The sequence below is a fragment of the Anomaloglossus baeobatrachus genome, chromosome 2 (genome assembly GCF_048569485.1).
Source record: "Anomaloglossus baeobatrachus isolate aAnoBae1 chromosome 2, aAnoBae1.hap1, whole genome shotgun sequence".
Classification (NCBI taxonomy): Eukaryota; Metazoa; Chordata; class Amphibia; order Anura; family Aromobatidae; genus Anomaloglossus; species Anomaloglossus baeobatrachus.
The window spans coordinates 747,600,755-747,627,322 of NC_134354.1; the positions used below are offsets into that span (position 1 = coordinate 747,600,755).

Below are 26,568 nucleotides of genomic sequence, written 5' to 3' on the forward strand. Positions count from 1 at the left end.
CTTACTCCAGTTAGGGACTAGAGTAATATTTGTGGTATAAGGCATGCCACAGCTAATCATGAATTTTCACTTAATCGGAGCGAAAATGGCTCTTAAACTGCTAAATTTTTGCGTAGCCTCATTTTGCAACTTTTCAAAGCTTTTTATACCAATTTCCTGGTGTAAAAGCTTTGATGCATCATAGCCATATATGTATTTTGCAAGCCTGTAAGTCTTTAAAGGACCCACAACAGAGTAATAGAAAATAAAGGCTCATAACAGTACATATGTTGTTAAAGTGAACTCCATAGCAAATAATTGTGTTATGATAATGCACAAAACCTTAAAGGGAATGTCACTGATGAAATCTATTTTTTTTTTCCTGCCTCCATGTAACCAACCACCAGATATGAACAGTCTGCAATAAACCAGTAAACTGCTCCAACTTGTAACTGTTGGCAAACTGTCTAATAACCGCAGGTTGAACACAGAGTATAGAATCTTTCCAGACTGAATAATAGATATAATTCTGCGGAGCAATTGGACATTATGTTCAAGGAGTGTCATACTTGGGCAAGGAATCGTCAGGCGCAATACAAAGGTTACAACGGTGGATGGAAGCCTGGATAGGAAGCCCCTAACAGCACTGAGAGGGGATATGGATGACCACCTGACACTATCTTGTGTCTGTACCCTGCGCTCCCTAACATGTGTAAGTGAGACCTTCCCCCAGCCGCCGTCATGCGCCAAGGCCCTTGCTGTCCTTCCACTTACCCTGGCTAGTGCAAAGGCCAATGAGTGCATTCGATGTCACCAACAACACAGGGGAAGGAAGACAGACAGGGGAACATAGACAATAAGGATATCCACAAACTTCCTCCATCAGCAGATCACCGGCAGCTACTAGAGACTTCCTTCCTTCACGGAGGATAGTTCAGAATGCAATCTATAACCGGCAACATGTGATGGATCATGTGACTTTTTACAGAAGATGGGAGTGATCACAAACTGACTGCAGCTGAAATGAACTAATCAGGAGCTACTAGAAAGGAAAATGTCATTAACCCTTGCTGCATCAAGAGAAAGCAAACACGATTAAAGTCTCAGCGCAAAGAACCTCAAATCTCAATGATGGGAGACACATGAAAGGAGATTGGTTCAATTTAAATGAAGACGTCCAGTGCACTGTCATGAAAACTGATAATTAGATTTTGTATTATGTATGTTTTCATGTCCTTTATTACCTGAATTGCCACCGCTGAGGAAAACATTGCTTGAAACGTGCGTCGGGTACAGCGGTTTTCAGGACATGTGATCATCCTAAGGTATTGAGCCCCTATAATGATTTATATAATTTGCACTTATCCATATATTTATGCCACTTGTTAAGATTGGGGATGACCTTTAATCATATTTATATCTAGGATATCTAGGAAATACCTAACTTTTACCATCTGGTCACTGCACTAGGCACTTTACAAACCCTGTTAATCCGCGGCTAATATTTGGGAAATTGATCCGATTCAGTATTTATGTTTTTTATTTTTTCTGCACTTGATATTTTTTATGTTAAAAATTAATAAAAAATTATATTTTATATTATTAATTTGTCACTATCCCATTCATTTGAATCTTTGGGGGGTTCTTATTGGGTGCTTTTTTTTGATCTGCATAGATTTTGTATAATATATGTTTTAATTTCCTTTATTACCTGAATTGCCACCGCTCTGGATACGAGTCCTCGGAGGTACTGGAGAGGGTCTTCTGGGCCTTCCCATTTGCTTTGCCAGGCAAGAGGACACTGTAAAAATTAATATGAAGACATTAATAGACCCTTTAAGAAATTAACAGCCCCTACACAAACTAAAAAGAGACCACCATACTTTGCAGGTAGAATTTTAGCACAGCAGCCCCTACCATGACATCTACACCAGATCAATATACCAGGAGCTGTTCTAAGAATAGACACTGGTACGGAGGACTGCGCAGCACATGACGGCCACATGTATTAAGACTTGGACACCTTAACAAGGGCATGCCTTAGTGAGTGCATTAAAATAGCTTCATATGTACCACAATGGGCTAAACTTTTGGGGGAACATTGGTTTAAAGTAAGCCAATTAGGAGATGAAAGTGTCAAATTTATCATCCAGCATGATAAATTAAGCATGTCAACTTAAGACCTTGGTGATAAATTTTCTGTTCATGAATGGACAGAACGTGCGTCCTCCCTTCCCATCATCTCGCCAATAACGAAATGTCTTGAAAATCATTTTGCGCTTGACAGAATTGTGTGAGATTGAAGAGCTTGTAAACAATCCGATATATTGGTCCAATAAAAGTCATTGTTGTATTTACTGCCTCATTCTTGCTCTTTTACTAGGTTGGCAAGAGGAGATGCAAATTCCATCATCGCAGCTCAGGAGACTCTCGTTCGCAAACATTTATATTTATTACGAAGAGGCAAATATATCTAGAAAAATAAGATGTGAGCGGCTGATGTAAGCCTGTATTAGGGCTATGAACTGTGTTTTGCATTTAGATAAGATGTAGGAAGAGGTGTAATAAGTTATGATAACTAGATGAATAGCACAATACATTATATAGAATCCTCTCCAGATATTAATAAGAGAGTGTAAAAACTCCACGCAAAAGGCATCCCATGATGTATTAAAGTATTGCTCTCAGCACAGCTCTTCAGGAGCGCACCTCTCCCCCGCCTCCCGACTTCCTGGTTGCCGGGGGGTGGTGTAACCTGAGTACTGATCATTGACCAACAGCAAAATTGTGCCGCTATTTGTGCTTTCCATTGCTGCAAGCAGAGGTAGCGGAAATGTAGAAGTGCAGGACACTGATGTGGGCGGCATCCCGCGTTCTCGGCAGCTTCAGAGCTCTATGGTAAAGAACTTCAGTTTTTATCATGGAGCCTGAACACCACTGACAGACTGCACAGTGGCCGGTAGCCGAGGCACCGGGTGGTAAACTATAAAATTAATAATTCTTTCATTCTTGATAAAAGAAATTTAAAGGGAAGGTGTCGCGTTTTTTTATTTTTGTATTAATAATAGTGATTATGAAATCAAGCATTTTTAATACAAAATTAAACTCACTGTTTATTTAGTTTTTATTTAATTCTAGTTTTACTGAAACACTGGGCGCTGCCATCTTGGATTTGCTTTGTGTGACGACAATTACTCACCGCATTTATGGCAGAGCCCAGGGCATTGGGTCTGATAGACGGACCCCGACCCTAGACTTACCACAGGAGCGCCCCCTGCTGTGACCTGGAGACGCCCCCTGGGCTGTCCAGATCCCAAGCAGAGGGAGGAGACTTTCGCCATCTCTGTGGAGCTCACAGCGTATGCTGTGTGCTGCACTTTCTCCCTGTCCCCCGTTTGGCATGTGAGAGCACAGGCGTCAAGCTGCCGCTGCTGTCTCCGATAAGACCCACCCCGCTCCCCCTGCCGCTACGGGCGTGCATACAGAACATTGTGTGTGTGCGTTTGGCATAGCATTGCGGGCGTGCGGGCATGCGTGTGGCAGAGCATTGCGGGCGTGCGTGTGGCAGAGCATTGTGTGCGTGCATGTGGCAGAGCATTGTGGACGTGTGTGTGGCAGAGCATTGCTGGCATGCATGTGGCACAGCATTGTGTGCGGGCGTGCATGTGGCAGAGCATTGCGTGCATGCATGTGGCATAGCATTGCGGGCAGGCGGCAGAGCATTGTGTGCGTGCTTGTGGCAGAGCATTTTGGGTGGGCAGGCGGGCTTCAGAGCATTGCGGGTGTGTATGCAGCAGAGCATTGTGTGCGTGCGTGTGGCAGAGCATTGCGGGCGTGCATGTGGCAAAGCATTGTGGGCATGCATGTGGCAGAGCATTACGGGTGGGTGAGTGTGCATGTGGCAGAGCATTGTGTGTGTGCGTGTGACAGAGCATTGTGGGCGTGTGTGTGGCAAAGCATTGGTGGCGGGGATGCATCAGAGCATTGCGTGCGTGCATGCAGCAGAGTGTTGAGGGCGTGCTTGCATGCGACAGAGCATTGCCGGAACAGGGCATGGAGAGGGCTATGTAGGGAGCAATATGCAGCTGTACTTTGTGACATTTTAGACATTACGATCACTTTGCGGTCACCATCAAAATGGCTCCACACGGTGTCCCTAAACTTCATTCTCTTTTATCTTTTTGGAAACACCCAGGTTGGGAGGGGGAGGGGGGGTGACATCACACACAGGAGAGCAGATTCCACTCACTTTTACTTCAGTTGTAATGTGAGATATTTCTACAGTACTTCTACAGTAGGATTTCAGAAGCTGCTCCCCCTAGTGTTTAAGAGTGGAAATATCAAACGTTTTTGTTTTTTTTTTATATATATATTTTGCTCAATTACAAACAAATAATATTTAAACAAAATATTAAAACATTAATACTTTACATTTTTTCAGTTATTGAATTTTTTTTTTTTTTGGACGACACCTTCCTTAAGGTAAATGGTGGAGACAAACCCTTTAGTAAAACTCAGTGTCAGTTTCATACTTGTTCTTTTCCTTGAGGATCTGATATGTCTCTATTCCAGAGGCACCACACCTTTGGTAACACACTTTCACTACTTTTTTTCCCAGGATTGAGACAATGTAACGACACACGATGTGACGACAGACTTCTTAATCGTGACAACACATGATTCGCACACGGTCGAGATTCCCTGGCATCGCTGATGCGAGCGAGAATTCCTATGACTGCTTGAATGTGATTTACATATGTGCCAGCTGATTCTCTTGAAGTTGGATCAGACTAGTTGGCATGTGACCACATGTGTGTGAATCATGCACATACAGTCATGTGACTGCTCAATTGCGTTGGCAATACCAAGAATTGTGACAACGTGCGAACCATGTGCTGTCACAATTAGAAGTCTGCAGTCACATGCAATGATTGTAGACTTTGCTCTTAAACCTGGACAACCACTTTAAGGACAGATATAGGTTTTATGAGAAAATAATGTTTTGGGTTTTTTTAATTACAAATGCTAATAGAGAGTGTAACTCAGTGAAGGGTGTGGTGCTGGATGGAAGGTATATTTCTCCCAGCAAGTGCCTCTTACATTGGTGAGCAGCAAGGAAGGAGGTCAAACTTGGCCTGGACCTTCCCTGCTAGTCCGGGTATTGGGACAACATCCGAGTTGCACAGCTACAGGATTAGGACATCATAAATAGGTGGTTCTGACTTCTCATGGTGGTGGGTATTTGGGCTGCAGAGCTGAAGCAAGTTTTAGAGGAATGATATACCTGGATGAACTGGCATTTCTGGGACTTATACGATGCTGTTTCACAATCTGGACTCTTGCTTTTCATTCCGGTCTGAAGTAAGACTGTTTTTCTGTCTGTTACCAGTGTGAATTGGGCTGCTTTCACACGATGTTTTTTTAACATGCGTCCTGAACGGTTTTTTAATGCAAAAACGGATCCAGTGCAAATGCATTTTCATTTCAATGCATTTGCAATGGACTCGCGTCAACATGCGTTCACCTGCGTTTGCGTGCGTTATAGTGAGAATCCAGCGAGTTGCAGTTTTTTAACATTTTTCAAAAACGCTACTTGTAGTGTTTTTGAGCTGCGTCCAAATACTGCAAATTGCTGGATCCTGACTATACTGCATGCAAACGCATGTGAACGCTGGCATGTTGATAGACAGGATCCTGCTTGCTCTACTGAGCATGCCCAGAAACCAGCCTCGGGTGATCAATCCCTCTCTCCACCTCCCTCTCTGTCTCTCTCTCCCTCTCCTCTCTCTCTTCCCCGCCTGAGAGCTGCGGACACTCGTAACCAAGATAAATATCAGGTAACCAAGCAAAGCGCTTCTCTTAGTTACCCGATGGTTACGTGTGCAGGGAGCAGGCAGCCCGGCTCCTAGCACCTGCGGATGCTCGTAACCAAGGTAAATATCGGGTATCCAAGCAAGTTACCCGATGTTTACCTTGGTTACGAGCCTCCGCAGCTGTCAGAAGCCGGCTCCCAGTTTATCACGTTCATCTCCACTGACTCCTGATCACATGACTCGAATGCCCGCCCATAAACTTAAAGTGACAGGATCCTGCAAAATAACACATGCGTTTGCATGCGTTTTTTTGCTGTAAAAGCAGGATCCGCTTTTACAGCAAAAAAACGTTCATGACGCATGTTAAAAAAACGTAGTGTGAAAGCAGCCTAAAACACTTAACTTTTGGACTGAGATCCTGTTTGTGCCTCTTTACTGCGCCCCTGCCATTGCCTACCAGAGCGGATTTGCTACAATACTTTGCTGCCTGTGACTTTGTAATCTTCTCCTAGTTTTTGACTTTTCTCCTACAAGGTCATCAATCCAACTAATACATACTGGATGCGAAGTCTGTGCATTCAGGTGCTGGGGACCGCAGCTTGTACTAGTTCTCATGAATCGTCACAGCGTCATCACTGGACTGATTTCTACTTCTACAGTCAGACAATCCAGGATATCCTCTCCACTGCTGACAGACACTGATACTGAACTGTGTGATTTCCCTTCCCTTGACATGGTCTGCCTTGTATTCTGTCCTCCTGTCACTACCTCCTTCCGAAACTGCGCTGCTTTTCTCTCTGTCTGCAGCCTGTGTGATCTGCCCTCCCTGAGGACTTGGATCCTTTCCTCCTACCACACTCATTCATGGTGCACAATATTTTCACAATCCACAAAAAAAAGGAAATCAAAAAGAGTCTACACATTCAGGAGCAAAGAACCGTTAGATCTATGTCAAAAACATCAGCATAACAAGTGACACTAAAGATGTTAACAGCAGCAAAATCATAGGACATTTTTAATGAATATTATAAAGTTACTTAAATCCCTAATGAATTAAAGGTGTCTGTAGCCTTTACATCAATGCAGACAATGTGTGTGACTCATACAGACACAGAGCTTTATGTATACCGTTCCATGTTCCCTGAGCTCTTTCCACTGACCCCGTACAACCTTGTCACAGGGAAGTTTGTGTGTATGTATGTGTGTATATGTATGTATGTACATATACATACATTTTATATATATATATATATATATACACACATATACATACATACATACATATACACACACACACACAATGACATCAAGGTGCACGTTAAAAGGCTTGAAGGAAGACAATTAGGCAATGTGCCCATGGGACTCTGTACCCGCGCATTTTGCCGAGGAAAACCTGCGGATTTATCTGGATTTTCTAGATAAATCTGCAAGTTTTAGCAAGTACAGACACTCCCCATGTTATCCTATGGGACATGGAGAGTGCTGTGTCCATGCTGCAGTATGTACGACTGCGGAATATGCTGCAGATGTCCCACAGCCATACGGAGCTGCATGTCAATTATTCCTGCGAAAATACCTGCAGAAATCCCACCTCTCAACTATGGAGATAGAGGCCGGGACTTTCGCAGATAAGTCGCATGAATGTCTGCAGGTTTACCGCAGATATTTCGCTGGAATCCATAGCTGCGGATTCCGGAGATTAGCTGCGGGAAACCTGCGGATGTACCTGCGGATATATCCGCAGGTAAATTGTCCCGTGGGCACATAGCCTTAGGGGCACTCAACAACATCGCAAGCCGATGCTTGCGATGCCGAGCACAATAGGCCCCGCCCTCATCGCAGCAGCGATATCTTGTGATAGCAGCCGTAGTGAACATTATCGCTACAGCTGCTTCACATGGACTCACCTGCCTTACGACGTCGATCTGGCCGGCCACCCGCCTCCTTATTAAGGGGGCGGGTCGTGCGGCATCATAGCGACGTCACACAGCAGGCGGCCAATAGAAGCGGAGGGGAGGAGATGAGCGGGACGTAATCATCCCGGCCACCTCTGTCCTCCCGCATAGCCAGCGTGAGCTGCAGGACACCGGTAGGAGATGTTCCTCGCTCCTGTGGCTTCATACACAGCGATGTGTGCTGCCGCAGGAACGAGGAACAACATCGTACCTGTCGCAGTCGCGTAATTATGGAATTCCCAGACACTACACCGATGATACGATTACAACGATTTTGCGCTCGGTAATCGTATCATCTAGGATTTGCACACTACGATGTCGAGTGCGACGCCGGAAGTGCGTCACTTTCGACATGACCCCTCCGGCATCGCACCTGCGATGTCGTAGTGGTGCAAAGTGCCCCTTACTGTAGGTTTCAAAATATATACATATGCATACGGTGCAAGATTAGGCCGATCATACTGCAGATCCATGCAATGCGCCACAGTGAGTGAGACAAGGTAAGAGATTATGTACCATAAAAAGTTCCACTTTAAAACATTACTTTTAAAAATATTTATTTAAAAACAACCCCAGCACAATATGTGTGAAAAATGCAAACAACAAATAGATAAATGACCCATATGGGGTCAACAATTGATCCTAAATGCAGCATGTAATTTTTACAAATGGTTACATAGTATATTAGCCCATAGGTGTAGAGATTTATATGCACAATCACCCTATTATAATCATATCAGGAGCTATGTGCTACCTTACCACGGAGGCTGGCATCCTAATATTTGATGTGGCACCCCCACTCATTGATGGCTGTCCTTAAAAGACTCTCCCTACACTTTCCCTTATATGCCAAATGACAATTACATGGAAATTACATATAAGGGTAAAGTATTATTAGTGTCAGGGGTATGTCACGGGTGACAGTCCTGTGGTTTCTGGTAATAGAAGGTAACAGCATTTGGCTGCACAAAAAATGCTCCCTGACTTTCTGTTGTTCCTGCTGTTAGTATTCATTGTACTAGGCAGCTTTACTTCTGTGTTTTTATCTCTTCCTCTTTAGGACCTAGGGGAGCTCTCCTTCCGTCCAGCTGCTGATTATCAGAATTCCGCTTGTGCTTATATACTCCCATCTTCCCTGATCTTGTGATATTATTCAGGTCTTTTTAGCTCTGGTTGCAAGTAGGTGACTTGTACTCATCTGTTAAGAGCGTTGCTGTAATTTTGCTAAACTTCTACGAAAGTCATTTGTGGAAATGTAGTTAATTTAATTTCCCCATGTGTCTTCCTGGCGTCTTCTTTAGTGTTTAGTGGGGTTGACGAAGAGCTCATCCCACCCATTCACTATTTAGGGTCCAGCAATAGGGATAACTAGGGTCAGGTATCCAGCTCGGTGCAGAACCTATCTAGGGTGGTGAGGGACCCCAGTGACCAGTGGCAGTTTTGGTCAGGGGTCACCATCTTCCTCTTCTCTAGATGCAAGGTTCCCCTTCCCTTTCGCTTTGTGCTCCATCGTACCTAGCGTGAGATTTAGGTACTTAGCCTAGGTATGCTGCACATGGCCCTTTTAATTATGAACTCCTGGTTGCTGAGATCACAAGCACCCTCCCAACGCGTTTATCCTCTCCATAATACAAAGGGGTTCCTCAGGACAAGATGTGGGTGTTAGGCACAACCGCCTACCATGTTGGGCCAATATTAATGGCGAGTATTTGAATATCCTCACTGGATATGTATCTGACAAGCATATCCAGTTTGCACATCGCAGGACTACAGCCTGTATTCCACTTATCATTCATGTCACATCCGGTTTCGTGTGGAGTATGTGTCACCGCAAAGCACCAGATGTAGGCATTACATCCGGTCCTTCCGCAGATGGAACACAAAAGCGTTTCACCACCGATATGCTTTTTAAGGTTTTACACATCACAATGTGTATATATAACAGCTTAATCTGCTGTACTTTACATTACTGTATTACTATGTTATTATGGGCCCACATACAGTATATATACAATATTACATATATATGTACAGCAGTCTTCCAGTTCTGGGAGATTCCTGGCTCATCTTGCATGCACTGCTCTTTTCAGGTCTAGCCACAGAGTTTCAATGATGTTCAAATTAGGGGACTGTGAGGCCATTGTAAAACCTTTAGCTTGCGCCTTTTGTGGATTTTGACGTGTTTGAGATCATTATCCGTTTGTAGAAGCAATCCTCTTTTTCAACTTCAGCTTTTTTACACATGGTGTTATGTTTGCATCAAAAATTTGTTGAAATTTCATTGAATCCATTCTTCCCTCTAGCTGTGAAATGATCCCAGTACCATTGGCTGCAACACAATCCCAAAGCATGATTGATTCACCCCCATGCTTATTGGTTGGTGCCATGTTCTTTTCTTGAAATTCTGTGACCTTTTTTCTCCACAAATACTTTTGATCATTGTGGCCAGAGTTCTATTTTAACCTCATCTGTCCCCAGGACTTGTTTCCAAAATGTATCAGGCTTGTTTAGATGTTCTTTTGCATACTTCTGAAGCTGAATTTTATGGTGACGACGCAGGAGAGGTTTTCTTCTGATGACTGTTCCATGAAGGCCATATTTGTGCAGGTGTCTCTGAACAGTCTGCTAAATCTTCCTGAAGGTCTTTTGCAGTCAAGTAGGGGATTTTGATTTGCCTCTCTAGCAATCCTACGAGCAGCTCACATAAATTTTGCTTGGTCTTCCAGACCTTATCTTGACCTCCAATGTTCCGGTTAACTGTCATTTTCTAATTAAATTTCAAACTGAGTAAAGGGCAACTTGAATAATCTTTGCTATCTTCTTGTAGCCTTCTCCTGCTTTCTGAGCCTCCACCATTTTCAGACTGCTAGGCAGCTGCTTAGAAGAAACCATGGCTGCTGTTTTTTGGCACAAGGTTAGATGAGGCTGCGTTTTCATAAAGCTGTGAAATTTGCATCATGTGGCCTTTCCTAACGATGATAGTGAAAAACCCATAACCCTAATAGGCTAATTAACCCCTTCCTGGACGGATCTTTCCGTCATGGATCGTGTCCCGGTAAGCCCCGCCCCCTGCCGCGGGCAGGCGGCGTGGATCGGCACACATATCAGCTGTTTTCAACAGCTGACATGTGTGCCTACATGTTTCGAGTGGAATCGCATTCCACCCGGAACATTAACCCCTTAGATCTCGCTGCCAAAGTCTGGCAGCAAGATCTATATGCGCGCGGCCATGTTTTCTACTTACCGCCGCCTCCTCCGGACGTCACGTGAGTGATCACGTGACGTTCGGTGGTTGCCATCGTAGCACAGGGTCATGTGATGACGCCTGCTGCTATGAAGTTTCACTTTCATTCTTCCTCGGCACGGAGCAGAGGAAAAAAGAAAGTGACTATTTCTGCTGTTTACATCGGTATAGCTTTGATCAGCAGATAGCGATCAGCAATCGGATTGCTGATCGCTATAGCCCCCTAGGGGGACTAGTAAAATAAAATAAAAAAAAGTAAAAAAAAAGTTTTAAAAAATTAAAAAAAAAACAAAAAAAACCTAAAAGTTCAAATCACCCCCCTTTTCCCCCATTGAAAATTAAAGGGTTAAAAAATAAATAAATATACACATATTTGGTATCGCCGCGTTCAGAAATGCCCGATCTATCAAAATATAAAATCAATTAATCTGATTGGTAAAAGGCGTAGTGGCAAAAAAATTCCAAACGCCAAAATTACGTTTTTTGGTCGCCGCAAGTTTTACGCAAAATGCAATAACAGGCGATCAAAACGTAGCATCTGCGCAAAAATGCTACCATTAGAAACATCAGCTTGAGACGCAAAAAATAAGCAGTCACTGAGCAATAGATCCCAAAAAATAAGAACGCTACGTGTTTCGGAAAATGGCGCAAAACGTGCGCCACTTTTATTGGACAAACTTGTGAATTTTTTTTAACCCCTTAGATACAAGTAAATCTATACATGTTTGGTGTCTACAAACTCGCACTGACCTCAGGCATCATACCCACACATCAGTTTTACCATATAGTGAACACCGTGAATAAAACATCCCAAAAACTATTGTGCCATCACACTTTTTTTGCAATTTTTCCACACTTGGAATATTTTTGCTGCTTTCCAGTACACCATATGGTAAAACTTATGGTTTCATTTAAAAGTACAACTTGTCCCGCAAAAAACAAGCCCTGATATGGCAAAATTGACGGAAAAATAAAAAAGTTACGGCTCTCGGAAGAAGGGGAGCAAAAAACAAAAACGCAAAAACTGAAAGTGCTCCGGGGCTGAAGGGGTTAAGGTCTGAAACCTTGGTCAAATTTATCTGAACACACAAATCTCCAAGGATGTCCAAACTTTAGCATATGCCCATTTTCCTTTTTCCAATTTTTAAAATGTAAAAGATGAAAACAATTTTTTTGCCTAAAATATAAAATAAATTTGTCATCTTTAACTTTATGCCTTTAAGAGAACATGTCATCTTTAACTTGCTTAACTGTTCAAAAAAACAGTCTTTTTTGTTTTTGACCAGGGGTGCCCAAACTTATGGATGTGTGTGTGTGTGTGTGTGTGTGTGTATTTTTATATATATATTATGGCACTCATAAAGGAGTGCATATAGTGGATAAATAAATGTGGCATATTTCATATTATATATATATATGTGTATATATAATCATATCTCATATCATGCTGTTGTATATAAATTGTGATGTCTAAAATGTGTTCCATCTGTGACTATGAAACTGTGAAATGCTCATCTGAGTGCCGCACCCCAAACCGATATTAACTGGAATAATCCACATACAGTACATACATTGTAATGCAGAATGATGGATGATCCAAACATCAAAGTGGTCACTCAGCCATCAGCTGGCGGTCTCCGGGGGTATTTGGTTTTGAATAGAGCAGGTCATCATCTACATGGAATTTTTTTGGAACTAGGAGAAGTGTGGAGTGGATGAAAAGGGACCTACTTTGAAGAAGGAGTGGGGGGGACTCACTCAAAAACGCGTTAATAAACCACCTTTTCATCCATTCCACAGACTGGACCTTCGGTTTATTCACAGCAGCACATATCGACCCATGATTCTCTTAGTTGCTATCTGTTACCTTCAGCCTTGGGTCTCGTGGACCTTGCGGCAGCTGTTATCACTTCTATACTGGTTGTGTGTCACACAACCACACAAGGTGAGCTGCCTGCTCTCCATTTCATTTTCCTTTTATTGGCTAAGACCCTATTGCGCTGTTTCCGCCACAGTATTGCACTTGGATTATCATGTTACTTTTTACCCTTCCAAAGTCATAATTTTGTTAAATGGTTTCCTATGAAATTGTCCAACGGGAGATGGGAAAGTAGATTTCAAATCTTGCTGCACTGTCTATATTACATCGGTTCAAATAATGCAATCACAGCTTGTGTTTCATCATTTATTGAGCCCTGGACATTTCCTGTTGATAATAAATCTGTTGGTGCATTTGGAAAGTTCCCTCCGCTCCCTGTAGGGCAATGTCGGCTGTTTTCCAGATAATGATCTCTCTTCTTCTTCTTTTTTTTTTCTAGAGTTGCATTGACAGCTGCCAGACTGTACATCTCTGTTTGCTTTGTAATTCATCAAACATCAGAGAAGGAAGTGAAAAGTGTGACATTGTGACCCTGACAGGTTGTCACAGCTCATTGCAGATACAGTGTGGAGGGATGGATCGGGAGAGGCGCTCACCCGGGAGGGGAGGATGCTCCGGCATTATCCGTGATGGCCTGAAGTGGCCACAATAAGGGAGATGTGACACATGAATGTCTGCGTACAGCTTAATACAGCCTCTTTCAACTCTATGGATTTATGTATGTGGAAATAATAATAATAATCATAATAATAATACAATCTAGACCTTGGAAGGTCTTAGAATTCGGTAAGTACAACCTCCGATGAGCAACAGCACAAACAAATTACACTGTATTATATATCCCAATTGGTAAACACTGGAAACGAAAAATTCAAGAATGACAAAATTATTCTTTTTTGCTTGCAAAAATCACAAAAAATGCTGTAGGAAGCGATCGCAAAATCATATCTATCCCAAAAAGATATCAGTGAAACTGATGTCTAGTCCTGCAAAAAAAAAAAACAAGCCCTCGCACAAACCCCTTGACTGAAAAACTAAACATTAAGTTCCAAAAACTATATACAGTACATACCAAAAGTTTGGACACACCTTCTCATTCAAAGAGTTTTCTTTATTTTCATGACTCTGAAAATTGTAGATTCACATTGAAGGCATCAAAACTATGAATTAAAACATGTGGAATGAAATACTTAACAAAAAAATGTGAAACACCTGAAAATATGTCTTATATTCTAGGTTCTTCAAAGTAGCCACCTTTTGCTTTGATTACTACTTTGCACACTCTTGGCATTCTCTTGATGAGCTTCAAGAGGTAGTCACCGGAAATGTCTTGAAGGAGTTCCCAGAGATGCTTAGCACTTGTTGGCCCTTTTGCCTTCACTCTGCGGTCCAGCTCACCCCAAACCATCTCGATTGGGTTCAGGTCTGGTGACTGTGGAGGCCAGGTCATCTGGCGTAGCACCCCATTACTCTCCTTCTTAGTCAAATAGCCCTTACACAGCCTGGAGGTGTGTTTGGGGTCATTGTCCTGTTGAAAAATAAATGATGGTCCAACTAAATGCAAACCGGATGGAATAGCATGCCGCTGCAAGATGCTGTGGTAGGCATGCTGGTTCAGTATGCCTTCAATTTTGAATAAATCCCCAACAGTATCACCAGCAAAGCACCCCCACACCATCACACCTCCTGCTCCATGCTTCACGGTGGGAACCAGCCATGTAGAGTCTATTCGTTCACCTTTTCTACAAAGACACGGTGGTTGGATCCAAAGATCTCAAATTAGGACTCATCAGACCAAAGCACAGATTTCCACTGGTCTAATGTCCATTCCTTGTGTTCGTTAGCCCAAACAAGTCTCTTCTGCTTGTTGCCTGTCCTTAGCAGTGGTTTCCAAGCAGCTATTTTACCATGAAGGCCTGCTGCACAAAGTCTCCTCTCAACAGTTATTCTAGAGATGAGGTGTGTCCAAACTTTTGGTCTGTACTGTATATATATATATATATATATATATATATATATATATATATATATATATATATATATATATATATATATATATATATATATATATTTATTGTTTTTTGTGTTCTAAAGTTGTATTCCAATAAATATATTTAATGTTCTATGTAAATATCTTGATTAAATCTGATCTAAATCAATGATTAAAATGTCTGATGTTCACATTGTACTACAATAAATTTTTCACTTAAATATAAGCAATATATGTGGGAGTCGGAGTCGGTGCAAGGGAAATTGAGGAGTCGGAGTCGAAGGTTTGGCTTACCGACTCCACAGCCCTGATGTCTATATTCCCATATTCATTGTTCCACATATCTTAACACTACAGAGTGCAAATGTCTCCTTTTTGTTACTATGTTTCATGTTCAGTTTGCACCTGTTCACATCAAACGTATAACTTGTCCCACAAAAAAAAGCCCTCAAATGTGGATTGAAAAATAAAAAAATGTTATCGCTCTGGGAAGAAGGTGTGGAAAACACGGAAAAACAAAAGACAAAAATTGGCTATGTCGGAAAGGGGTTAAAGTAATGATGTGTATTACTCTCAAAATGTTTTTTTTTTGGGATAATTCCTTTAACCCCTTAACGACCCATGACGTACTATGTACGTCATGGATCGTGTGCCGGTAAGCCCCACCCCCTGCCGCCGGCGAGACGCACACATATCAGCTGTTACCAACAGCTGATATGTGTGCCTGCTAGCCGCGGGTGGAATCGCTTCCACCCGCGGCCATTAACCCCTTAGATTTCGCTGCCAAAGTCTTGGCAGCGATATGTATATGGGCGCCGCCATGACAGTGACTTACCCCGCCCCCACCGGAAGTCACGTGACATGATCACGTGACTTTCGGCGGTTGCCATGGTAGCACAGGGTCATGTGATGACGCCTGTAGCTAACATGAGTCACTTCCTCTCAATGCCGGAATACAGCCGGCATTGAAAGTGAAGCAGCAAATCTGCAGTTCTCAGCTCTGTAGCTGAGATCTGCAGATAGTGCAGAGCGATCGAATTGCTGATCGCAATAGCCCCCTAGGGGGACTAGTAAAATAAAAAAAAAAAAGTTTTAAAAAAAGTTTTAAAAAATTAAAAAAAAAATAAAAAAAACCTAAAAGTTCAAATCACCCCCCTTTCACCCCATTGAAAATTAAAGGGTTAAAAAAATAAAAAATACACGCATATTTGGTATCGCCACGTTCAGAAATGCCCGATCTATCAAAATATAAAATCAATGAATCTGATCAGTAAACGGCGTAGCGGCAAAAAAATTCCAAACGCCAAAATTACGTTTTTTGGTCGCTGCAAATTTTGCGCAAAATGCAATAACAGGCGATCAAAACGTAGCATCTACGCAAAAATGGTACCGTTAAGAACGTCAGGTCGAGACGCAAAAAATAAGCCATCACTGAGCCTCAGATCCTGAAAAATGAGAACGCTACGGGTTTTGGAATATGGCGCAAAACGTGCGCCACGTTTTTTGGACAAGCTTGTGAATTTTTTTTAACCCCTTAGATACAAGTAAACCTATACATGTTTGGTGTCTACAAACTCGCACCGACCTGAGGCATCACACCCACATATCAGTTTTACCATATAGTGAACACGGTGAATAAAATATCCCAAAAACTATTGTACAATCCCACTTTTTTTGCAATTTTTCCGCACTTGGAATTTTTTTGCCGTTTTCCAGTACACTATATGGTAAAACTTATGGTTTCATTTAAAAGTACAACTCGTCCCGCAAAAAACAAGCCCTCATATGGCAAGATTGATGGAAAAATAAAAACGTTACGCCTCTCGGAAGAAGGGGAGCAAAAAACAAAAACGCAAAAACGGAAAGTGCCCGGGGGCTGAAGGGGTTAAAGAAGCTCGGACAGAACTACCAAAGGTGAACTGATGGGTAATTTGCTATAAACAGAGGTCGGTCTACAGGGATGGATCCCCAGGAGGCCCAAAGGTTGTCAAGCTGCCTGGAAGGGGCACTTACAGTGCCTACAAATAGTATTCAACCCCCTGCAGATTTAGCAGGTTTGATAAGATGCAAATAAGTTAGAGCCTGCAAACTTCAAACAAGAGCAGGATTTATTAACAGATGCATAAATCTTACAAACCAACAAGTTATGTTGCTCAGTTAAATTTTAATAAATTTTAAACATAAAAGTGTGGGTCAATTATTATTCAACCCCTAGGTTTAATATTTTGTGGAATAACCCTTGTTTGCAATTACAGCTAATAATCGTCTTTTATAAGACCTGATCAGGCCGGCACAGGTCTCTGGAGTTATCTTGGCCCACTCCTCCATGCAGATCTTCTCCAAGTTATCTAGGTTCTTTGGGTGTCTCATGTGGACTTTAATCTTGAGCTCCTTCCACAAGTTTTCTATTGGGTTAAGGTCAGGAGACTGACTAGGCCACTGCAACACCTTGATTTTTTCCCTCTTGATCCAGGCCTTGGTTTTCTTGGCTGTGTGCTTTGGGTCGTTGTCTTGTTGGAAGATGAAATGACGACCCATCTTAAAATCCTTGATGGAGGAGCGGAGGTTCTTGGCCAAAATCTCCAGGTAGGCCGTGCTATCCATCTTCCCATGGATGCGGACCAGATGGCCAGGCCCCTTGGCTGAGAAAAAGCCCCACAGCAGGATGCTTCCCACCGCCATGCTTGACTGTAGGGATGGTATTCTTGGGGTCGTATGCAGTGCCATCCAGTCTCCAAACGTCACGTGTGTGGTTGGCACCAAAGATCTCGATCTTGGTCTCATCAGACCAGAGAACCTTGAACCATTCTGTCTCAGAGTCCTCCAAGTGATCATGAGCAAACTGTAGACGAGCCTTGACATGACGCTTTGAAAGTAAAGGTACCTTACGGGCTCGTCTGGAACGGAGACCATTGCGGTGGAGTACGTTACTTATGCTATTGACTGAAACCAATATCCCCACTGCCATGAGATCTTCCCGGAGCTCCTTCCTTGTTGTCCTTGGGTTAGCCTTGACTCTTCGGACAAGCCTGGCCTCGGTATGGGTGGAAACTTTCAAAGGCTGTCCAGGCCGTGGAAGGCTAACAGTAGTTCCATAAGCCTTCCACTTCTGGATGATGCTCCCAACAGTGGAGACAGGTAGGCCCATCTCCTTGGAAAGGGTTTTGTACCCCTTGCCAGCCTTGTGACCCTCCACGATCTTGTCTCTGATGGCCTTGGAATGCTCCTTTGTCTTTCCCATGTTGACCAAGTATGAGTGCTGTTCACAAGTTTGGGGAGGGTCTTAATTAGTCAGAAAAGGCTGGAAAAAGAGATAATTAATCCAAACATGTGAAGCTCATTGTTCTTTGTGCCTGAAATACTTCTTAATACTTTAGGGGAACCAAACAGAATTCTTGTGGTTTGAGGGGTTGAATAATAAATGACCCTCTGAATAAACTTTTCACAATTTAAAAAAAAAAAAAATAAAAAAAGAAATAACATTCTTTTTTGCTGCAGTGCATTTCACACTTCCAGGCTGATCTACAGTCCAAATGTCACAATGCCAAGTTAATTCCGAATGTGTAAACCTACTAAATCTGCAGGGGGTTGAATACTACTTGTAGGCACTGTAATACCTTGGCGGGTCAAGATATATTTTGTTCTCTGCAGTCTGACATTTCATTACATAAGAATAATTTCCATCAATTTTCTAAGTCAGTGGTGGACATTGCTATGTGAGGGGCTTGTTATAGAGCTCCTTACTCCTTTCCATGACTCCGATAAATTATAATGTAGAAGAAATTTGAGCTAAGGGAGCCATGGTGGATTTTTATAGTTATTTAGGACCCCATTGCCAAAAGCGCCCACACGCAGCTGCACAAGTCTAAGTGCTCACACCAGTGATATCTTTGGAACGAAGCCTATAAGAAAAGTTTTGGGAAGGGAATACAAAGTCCTGTGCTGTTCTTCCTATTCCAAACCACACTAGCAATAATACAAAGAGTATAAATTAGTTTTCCACTTCTGTAACCAAGCCCTTACTAGCCATTACTTCCCTCTCCTTGGCAGCAGAGATCGAAGCTGTACGAGTTGTGTATCACAGTGCAATCTTAATGCCAGACCAACAAAACATTGGTCATATCAAAGCCAATACCTATGGGAAGGATCTTCCATGGTCAACTAAAAACCTCAGCTGCTGCCCACCAATCAACATGGCTTATAAATTATTAGTTACGGATCCTATAGGGCACATTAAAGAAAAATGACAATAGGACACCAGATTTCTTTTACTAAGTAATAACCATAAACCATTCATCGCATTTGTGTGCAATGGGGCTGTGAGACGTCACTCACCTTCTGCTCTAATAAGGCACTGGCTAGTTTCTGGACGTCCGAGGTTAGCAATGACATCCCTCTGATCACCTTACTCACAGCTGCCAGGGACTGGTGGATACTTTGAACCAGGCGGATTGCATTGAACTGCTCCAGGATGATGAATGATGAGATGGGTGACCCATGTCGCTCGGTTGGAGGTGATACCTTCTGATGGATCAAGTTGGAGCTCTGAAAGCAAAATTATAGGAAGTTATTGTAAATGCAGAGAAAACATCAGGTTTTTCATTGATTCATCTTTAAGTGACAATTAGTGAATTAAAGTAAAGTGTGAATGCTTCTAGATGAAACTGAGAAGATACCACATACATAACAAAATAATCCAGCGTTTGAATGCTATGATAACCACAGAAATCAGTGCCCATAGGCAGCAGAAAAAGCATCATTTGCAGGCACCACATTGGACAATATAGTCAGAAACTATCTAAAAAACATTATAGTTACACACATTATTCCAATCTGCGAGCATTATGCTGGAGATGAAGTTTTAAGGCACAAAACATGCAGCAGACCTTAAGAGACCACTAGTACATCTTTTTACTGACTTAACAAATAGTCATGGCCGAAAGAGTCGGCATCCGTGAAATTGTTCCAGAAATTAAGTATTTCTCCCCAAAAATTATTGAATTACACAGGTTTTGTCATAAACATGTTTATTTCTTTTTGTGTATGGAAACAACACCAAAAAAAAGAAGAGAAAAAAGATAAATTGGACATAATTTCACACAAAACCCCAAAAATGTTGTTAGCACCTTTCCAAAATTGTACGTGAAAAAACTTTGTTTCAAGCATGTGATGCTGGTTCAAACTCACCTGTGGCAAGTAACAGGTGGGGGCAATATGAAAATCACACCCGAAACCAGATAAAAAGAGGAGAAGTTGACTCAATCTTTGCATTTTGTGTGTGTGTGTATGTCACAAAGTATGGAGAATAGAAAGAGGAGAAGAGAACTGTCTGAGGGCTTGAGAACCAAAATTGCTCAAGAATATCAACAATCTCAATGTTTCTTTGTCCACAGTGCACAACATAATCAATAACTTTACAACCCATGGCACTGTAGCTATTCTCCCTGGATGTGGGTGGCAGTTTAAAATTGAAGAAAGGTTTCAACGTAGGATAGTCCGGATGGTGGATAAGCAGCCCCAAGTTCCAAAAAATTCAAGCTGTCCTGGAGTCTGAGGGTGCATCAGTGTCAGCACAAACTATCTGTCCACATCTAAATGAAATTAAACGCTATGGCAGGAGATCCAGGAGGACCTCACTGCTGACACACAGACATAAAAAAAGCTAGACTGCAGTTTGCTAAAATGTACATGAGTAAACAAAAATCCTTCTGGGAAAGTGTCTTGTGGACAGATGAGGCCTGCATGATCATTGTGTGTTACTGCTTGGGGCGCACGGCACATGCGCAATGGCATATCTCACCTGTGCATGCGTTCCACAGCACCAAGCTGTGCTCCACTACACGAGTGCAACACTGGAAATTGTGCGTTCCAGCGTGGTGTGCAAAAAAGCAGGGGCCCAATCCATTACCAGAAACTGAGCTCTCAAACTTACTACCCACACTGGTGTTCTACATTATATAGATGATACCACACTTAAATACTGGCTTATTTTGCCGGCATCATTTGGATCCTGCCTCTTCTTATGTGGGCCATCATATAGGGCACTCCATCATCAGCACACATCATCAAGTGGAGACCTAGAATCTACACCAGGCTAAGATGCCATTATTCTATCCATGACCATGCTCTAACAGAGTGGCAGTATTCATCAGCCTCCAGAGGAACCTTACAAAGTGAAACGCGTTGAGGCATTAAGCATGGATATCTTGACTAGGAGAGTGATGACTAACCTCTTAATCTAATTATCCCTATGTAATATTTAAGCCCCCGTCACACACAGCGGGATCGCTAGCGAGATCGCTGAAACATCATAGGTTTTGTGACATATCAGCGACCTTGCCAGCGATATCGCTGTGTGTGACAAGCAGCAGTGAGCGGTCAGGACCATTTTTTGCTCGTTTGTCTCCTGCTGTGCAGCACGCATCGGCGTGTTTAACGGCGGAAGACCAACGATCTGAATGTGCAGGGAGCCGGAGTCTGGCAGCCTGTAAGCGGCGGTACACTGGTAGCCATGGTACACATCGGGTAACTATGCAAAGCGTTTTGCATAGTTACCCGATGTGTACCCTGGCTACCAAGCACAGCATCGTTAAACGGGTCGCTGGTGGCTGGTTTCTGATCACTGTGGAGATCTGCCTGATTGACAGCTCACCAGCGACCATGTAGCGACGCTCCAGTGATCCCTGCCAGGTCGGATCGCTGGAACGATGCTACGTGTGACGGGACCCTTACCCTGCAGCTGCAAGTTGTTTATTATTGTCATTCACCAATCACTTTAATAGGCACTTACGCTTTCTTGGCAGGGATACGCAGGGTTAAGGAGAAGACAGCCGACGGTACAAATGGTGTCAACCTCCGCTGGCAGGCAGTGCATAGCAGTGAGAATTGCACCAGGGCTAGTACCCTCCTTTTCTGTGCACTTCGCTTTAGGTCATCACATATTTGTGTTAATATATTTCAATAAAATTTGTGATTTTAAGGGTATCACTTGCGCATATTTCTGTTGACACTACTCTATGCAACTAGCAAGTTTAGTTCTATGAATTAAATGTAATATAGCTAGTTTTCTATCAGGTCCGGTAAACAAAACAGTTTACCGGTACAGAAACATGGTTGAAGGATGATCGATTACCTCAAATATTCGGATTCGCAAATATTTTCCGAATAGGTCGCCACTATTCAACTATTCGATGTGCAATGTAAGTCTATGGGAAACCCGAATAACAACTATTCGGAACTATGCGGGCTTCCCATAGACTTACATTGCGCTTCGAATATTCGCATTGCGGCAACCTATCCGTCGAATATTCGCGAAGCCGAATAATTGAGGTATTCGATAATCCCTAATGCTAACTAAAAAAATTGTTTAAAAGAACAGAGAGTCCTCAGTGGTTGATACCTTTTAATGGCTAACTGAAAAGATGGTAATAATTGCAAGCTTTCGAGACTACTCAGGTCTCTTCATCAGGCATGGTATAACACAAAATCTGAAGAGTCACATATTTATACACAACAGGACTTAGAATAGTGCAGTAAAAAAAAAAAAAAAAAAAAAAAAAAAAAGAACAAGTTATAGATAATGCTAACTAAGCATTTAGCATTTAGCAAGCAGGTGACATCTAGTTCCCAAACCAACACACTATCTCTGAAAACCTTGTTCAACTAACTATATTCCACCTATGAAGAGTACATTAAATCCTGGTGGAAGATTAAAACCCTTGAAAATTATATAAAAAAAATACAGGGTGGTCCCAAAAAGTCTCCAGATCAATTTTTGTCCCTCCAGACGTGCCAGCAATTCCCAACTTTTTGAAAATTGGCTAAAAGAATCCATCGACTCCTCATTGAGGTTTAAGACAATTCTTCTCGAAGAGGAAAAGAAATTATTTGATTCATCCACCCAGAAACTGAACAAAAATATTGAAGGGGTTCACAAATTTAAATTAGACTTCAATAGAAGTAGCCGTGCCAGAGCTACAATGGATGGTTATGATCAAAGCATATTCATGTGTGTGAACGGTCCAGCCACACAGCAGCACCCCTGCCGATCAGCTGTTTTTGGTCCCGGTGGCGGAAGCAGGCAGCCGCAAAAGCTCAGTTCAGGAGCTGCTCAGTCTTTTGATAGTCGCCATGGCCGGGTACAGCACATCCGGCTCCCATTCAGATCAATAGGAGGCAGATATGCAGTACTCTGCCGCAGCGACTATCAGAAGATGGAGCATCTCCAGAATTGAGCATTTCTGGCTGCCTTGAAAGGGTATTCATACCCCGTCAAATTTTCTACATTTTTTCATGTTACATCCACAAACTTAAAGGGGTTGTCCATTACTTTTACATTGATGGCCCATCCTTAGGATAGGTCATCAATATCTGATCGGCCAGGGTTCGACACCCCCCACCCCCGCCCATCAGCTGTTCCCGGTACCGGTGGCAGCAGCATGCAGCTGGAAATGCTCAGCTCCGGATCTGCTCAGTCTTCTGATAGTGGTCGCGGCAGGGTACTGCACATCTTCCTCTTATTATCTGAATGGGAGCCGGATGTGCAGTACCTGGCTGCAACCACTATCAGAAGACAGAGCAACTCAGGAACTGAGTATTTGGAGCTGCCTGCTACTGTCACCGGGACCGAAAACAGCTGATCAGCGGGGGTGCTGTGTGGCTGGACCATGACTGTGCCATTCACACACACATGAATATGCTTTGATCTTAATCCGGTCGCAGCCCCTATCAGAAGACGGAACAACTCAGCATTTGCGGCTGCCTGCTCCTGCCATCGGGACTGAGAACAGCTGATGAGCGGGGGTGCGGAGTGTCGGTCCCTGGACGATCACATATTGATGACCTAACCAAAGGATAGGCCATCAATGGAAAAGTAATGGACAACCCCTTTAAGTTTGTGGGTGTAACGTGAAAAAATGTAGAAAATTTGATGGGGTATGAATACCTTTTCAAGGCATTGTAGTTACTTATTTTTTCATCATTGCTATTTGCATTTCATGAAGGCAAACGTCACAGCTCATGTCTATTTAATTTGGCAGCACAAGATAAAATGATGTTCCAATGACATTAGCTAAACAGACTTGACCTGTTTTATAACATCTTTACGTGTGTATTATTTATATCTTAAAAGCCACATGATTTATATTTTACCAGGATGAAAACACTGGGGGGCTGTGTGTAATCTCTGGGTGATTTCATGATCAGTAATCTTTTCCTTTGCGGGAAATACAGTTATGGAAATTCTGTTTACAGACTTTATTGTTTAGGTTCACATTTTTTTTTTGCATTTCCAAAATCTGTCATTTAAAATCAAAGCAAGAAGAAATAAATAAAACCCCCTGTCAGCGGCAAGCGTTAGCGAGAGCGTCGGGGCTGACCTTGGCAGCTGCTTGTGTAGTCAGTTCAGTTGTGCAGATTAATAATATCAGCACAGGAGGAGGCCGCGCTGGAGGATCCCGCCGTTTGTGTACTGATTAATCCTCAGGCGATGTTCAATTACTTACTGTCAGGTGCAAGGAATCAGACGTTACATATTGGAATAACGTTTAACGAGGACCTGCCAATGTAAGACGTGGAATTTGCTCACCCCATTCATGTGTGCTTTATGGGCTTTAAGAGGTAAAAGGGTATGTTAACCTGTAGAGGGACAAGTTACACTTACTTATGGGGAAAAAAAAAATAATAGAAATTAAAGAGGCATTCCCATCTTAAAAAGTGCTGGCACACTGCAAAAAAATGCCATTGTTTTATAATTGGTGGGAGCCAGACCTTTGGGACCATCAGCCCTGATAAAAAAGGTGATGGAAACACAGTGAGGCTGCATCAGCATTAAAGAGGTTTTCCACTACTAATGTGATCCCCTTTCTTTCATCCTAACGTTTCCTAACTAGCACTTTCCTAATATACTTCTGCTATCTACTCTGCTCCTAAAGGTTTATCACTAACAGGCTCGTAAATACCTTTATTTTTGCTGTAGCTTTGATCCTTTCCAGCTGCAGACCGGAATTGGACCAACTGAGCAGGGCATGACACTGGTGGGGGCTGAGAGGAGAGTAAAGTGTGATCTGGGCATACATGCTCAGACTGATGTCACTCAATGCAGCCCCTCCCCACCAGTGACATGCCCTGCTCAGTTGGTCCGATACCGGTCTGCAGTCGAAAGGATCAAAGCTAAAACAACAATAAAAGATATTTATGAGCCTCTTAGAGATAAGCTTACAGGAGCAGAGTAGATAGCAGAAGTGTCTTTAGGACAGTGTTAAGGCCAAGTCACACACAACGACTTACCAGCAATCCCGACAACGATACGATCAGATAAGGATTGCTGGTAAGTTGTTGGGAGGTCGCTGGTGAGATGTCACACAGTCAGACCTTACCAACGACGCAGTAACGATCAGCGACCTGTATAATGATCTCGGCGGGCATTGGGACCGTGTTAGGAGGTCGTTGATAAATGTCAAACACAGCGATGCGTCCTGCCCAGCAGGACATCGCCTTTTAAGAAAATGGTCCGGACCATTCGGCAACGACTAGAGATCTCACAGCAGGGGCTGTGTTGGGGCTCTATTGCATTGATCAATTCAGTAGCTAAATTTCTCTTTATTCATATATTCATGGCAGTAATGCAGGTTCCATTTTTCACATTTCATTCTTACAAATAGCTATTGAATTTTTCATGTCAGTATTCACACAGCAGTTTCTGCTATTACATGTATTCCCCTTCCATAGTCACTGGTGTGCATACCTTATCTCCCCATACTTAAGGACAGTGCTAGGAAAAGTTAGGATAAAAAAAGGGATCACAATAGTAGAGGAAAATCTCAGGCTTTATTGATAAGTTCTTTTCCTGACCAAGAACCTGATCTTGTGGTAGGAAATCTCCTTTGAGTCATCTGCGTTTTTGGTGCATATTTAGTGCCATTTTTGCTGCAGATTTGGTGCGGATTTGCTGCTTTTTTTTCTACAAAATGGGTTGTAGCAATGAAAAAACGCAGCAAATCTGCAGCAAAGAATTGACATGCTCATTCTTTAAAAACCTGACCAAAAACGCAAGTATTTGCAAACAGTCAGGAAAAAAACCTGATGTGTTTGTCTGTGTGTGCATGAGATTTCAGAAACCTCAGAGACTTTGCTGGGACTGTAAAAAGCAGCTTTTTATTAGCATGGATTTGCAAAAACCAAGGCGAATCTGCAGCTAAAACACGCATCCAAAACTTACCAAAAAAGCCCTGTGTGAACATAGCCTAAGTTGGCAAGTAAGACCTTCATTGATCATAAAATGGTCGCGAGATTTTATCACTTTCACATATGATAACATCTTTTTAAAAAGTTTCCTTATTTTATATATATATATAAAAAAAATAAATAAATAAAAAAAAGGGAAAAGGGGTTCGCAACTCTAGCTGAACACAGAGTATCCAATGTATGTAAAGGTTTTTAACTCAAATGGTTGAGGCTAGTAAGGAGTAATCTCTTGATATAAAATACCTAAAATAATAAAAAGAACAGATATACGCATCAGGTCCAATGCCGACTTCCTTTGCTACTCTGGTCTTGGTGTTTCAGTGGTAGTGGTGACAAGCCATTGAGCTCAGTGATTTGTTACATCAGTGATGCGCATTATTGATGTGATATCACCACCACAGCCAACACACCAAGGCCTGAGCAGAGGCGGGAGATGGATTTTGACCTGGTGAGGAAAAGTTCCT

At 42.5% G+C, this 26,568-nt stretch overlaps 1 protein-coding gene across 3 annotated transcripts in view; it reads right to left on the reverse strand.

The window, feature by feature from the left end:
• The window catches only part of DYNC2H1 (dynein cytoplasmic 2 heavy chain 1), an 852,364-nt gene that overhangs the window by 130,353 nt on the left and 695,443 nt on the right, over window positions 1–26,568 (reverse strand). For all 3 annotated transcript variants that reach the window (XM_075337457.1, XM_075337458.1, XM_075337455.1), the window contains exons 84-85: window positions 19,196–19,405; window positions 1,691–1,780 (exon numbers count right to left, since the gene is read on the reverse strand). In XM_075337457.1, the coding sequence (XP_075193572.1) occupies window positions 1,691–1,780; window positions 19,196–19,405 (300 nt within the window). The remainder of the gene's footprint in view (window positions 1–1,690; window positions 1,781–19,195; window positions 19,406–26,568) is intronic.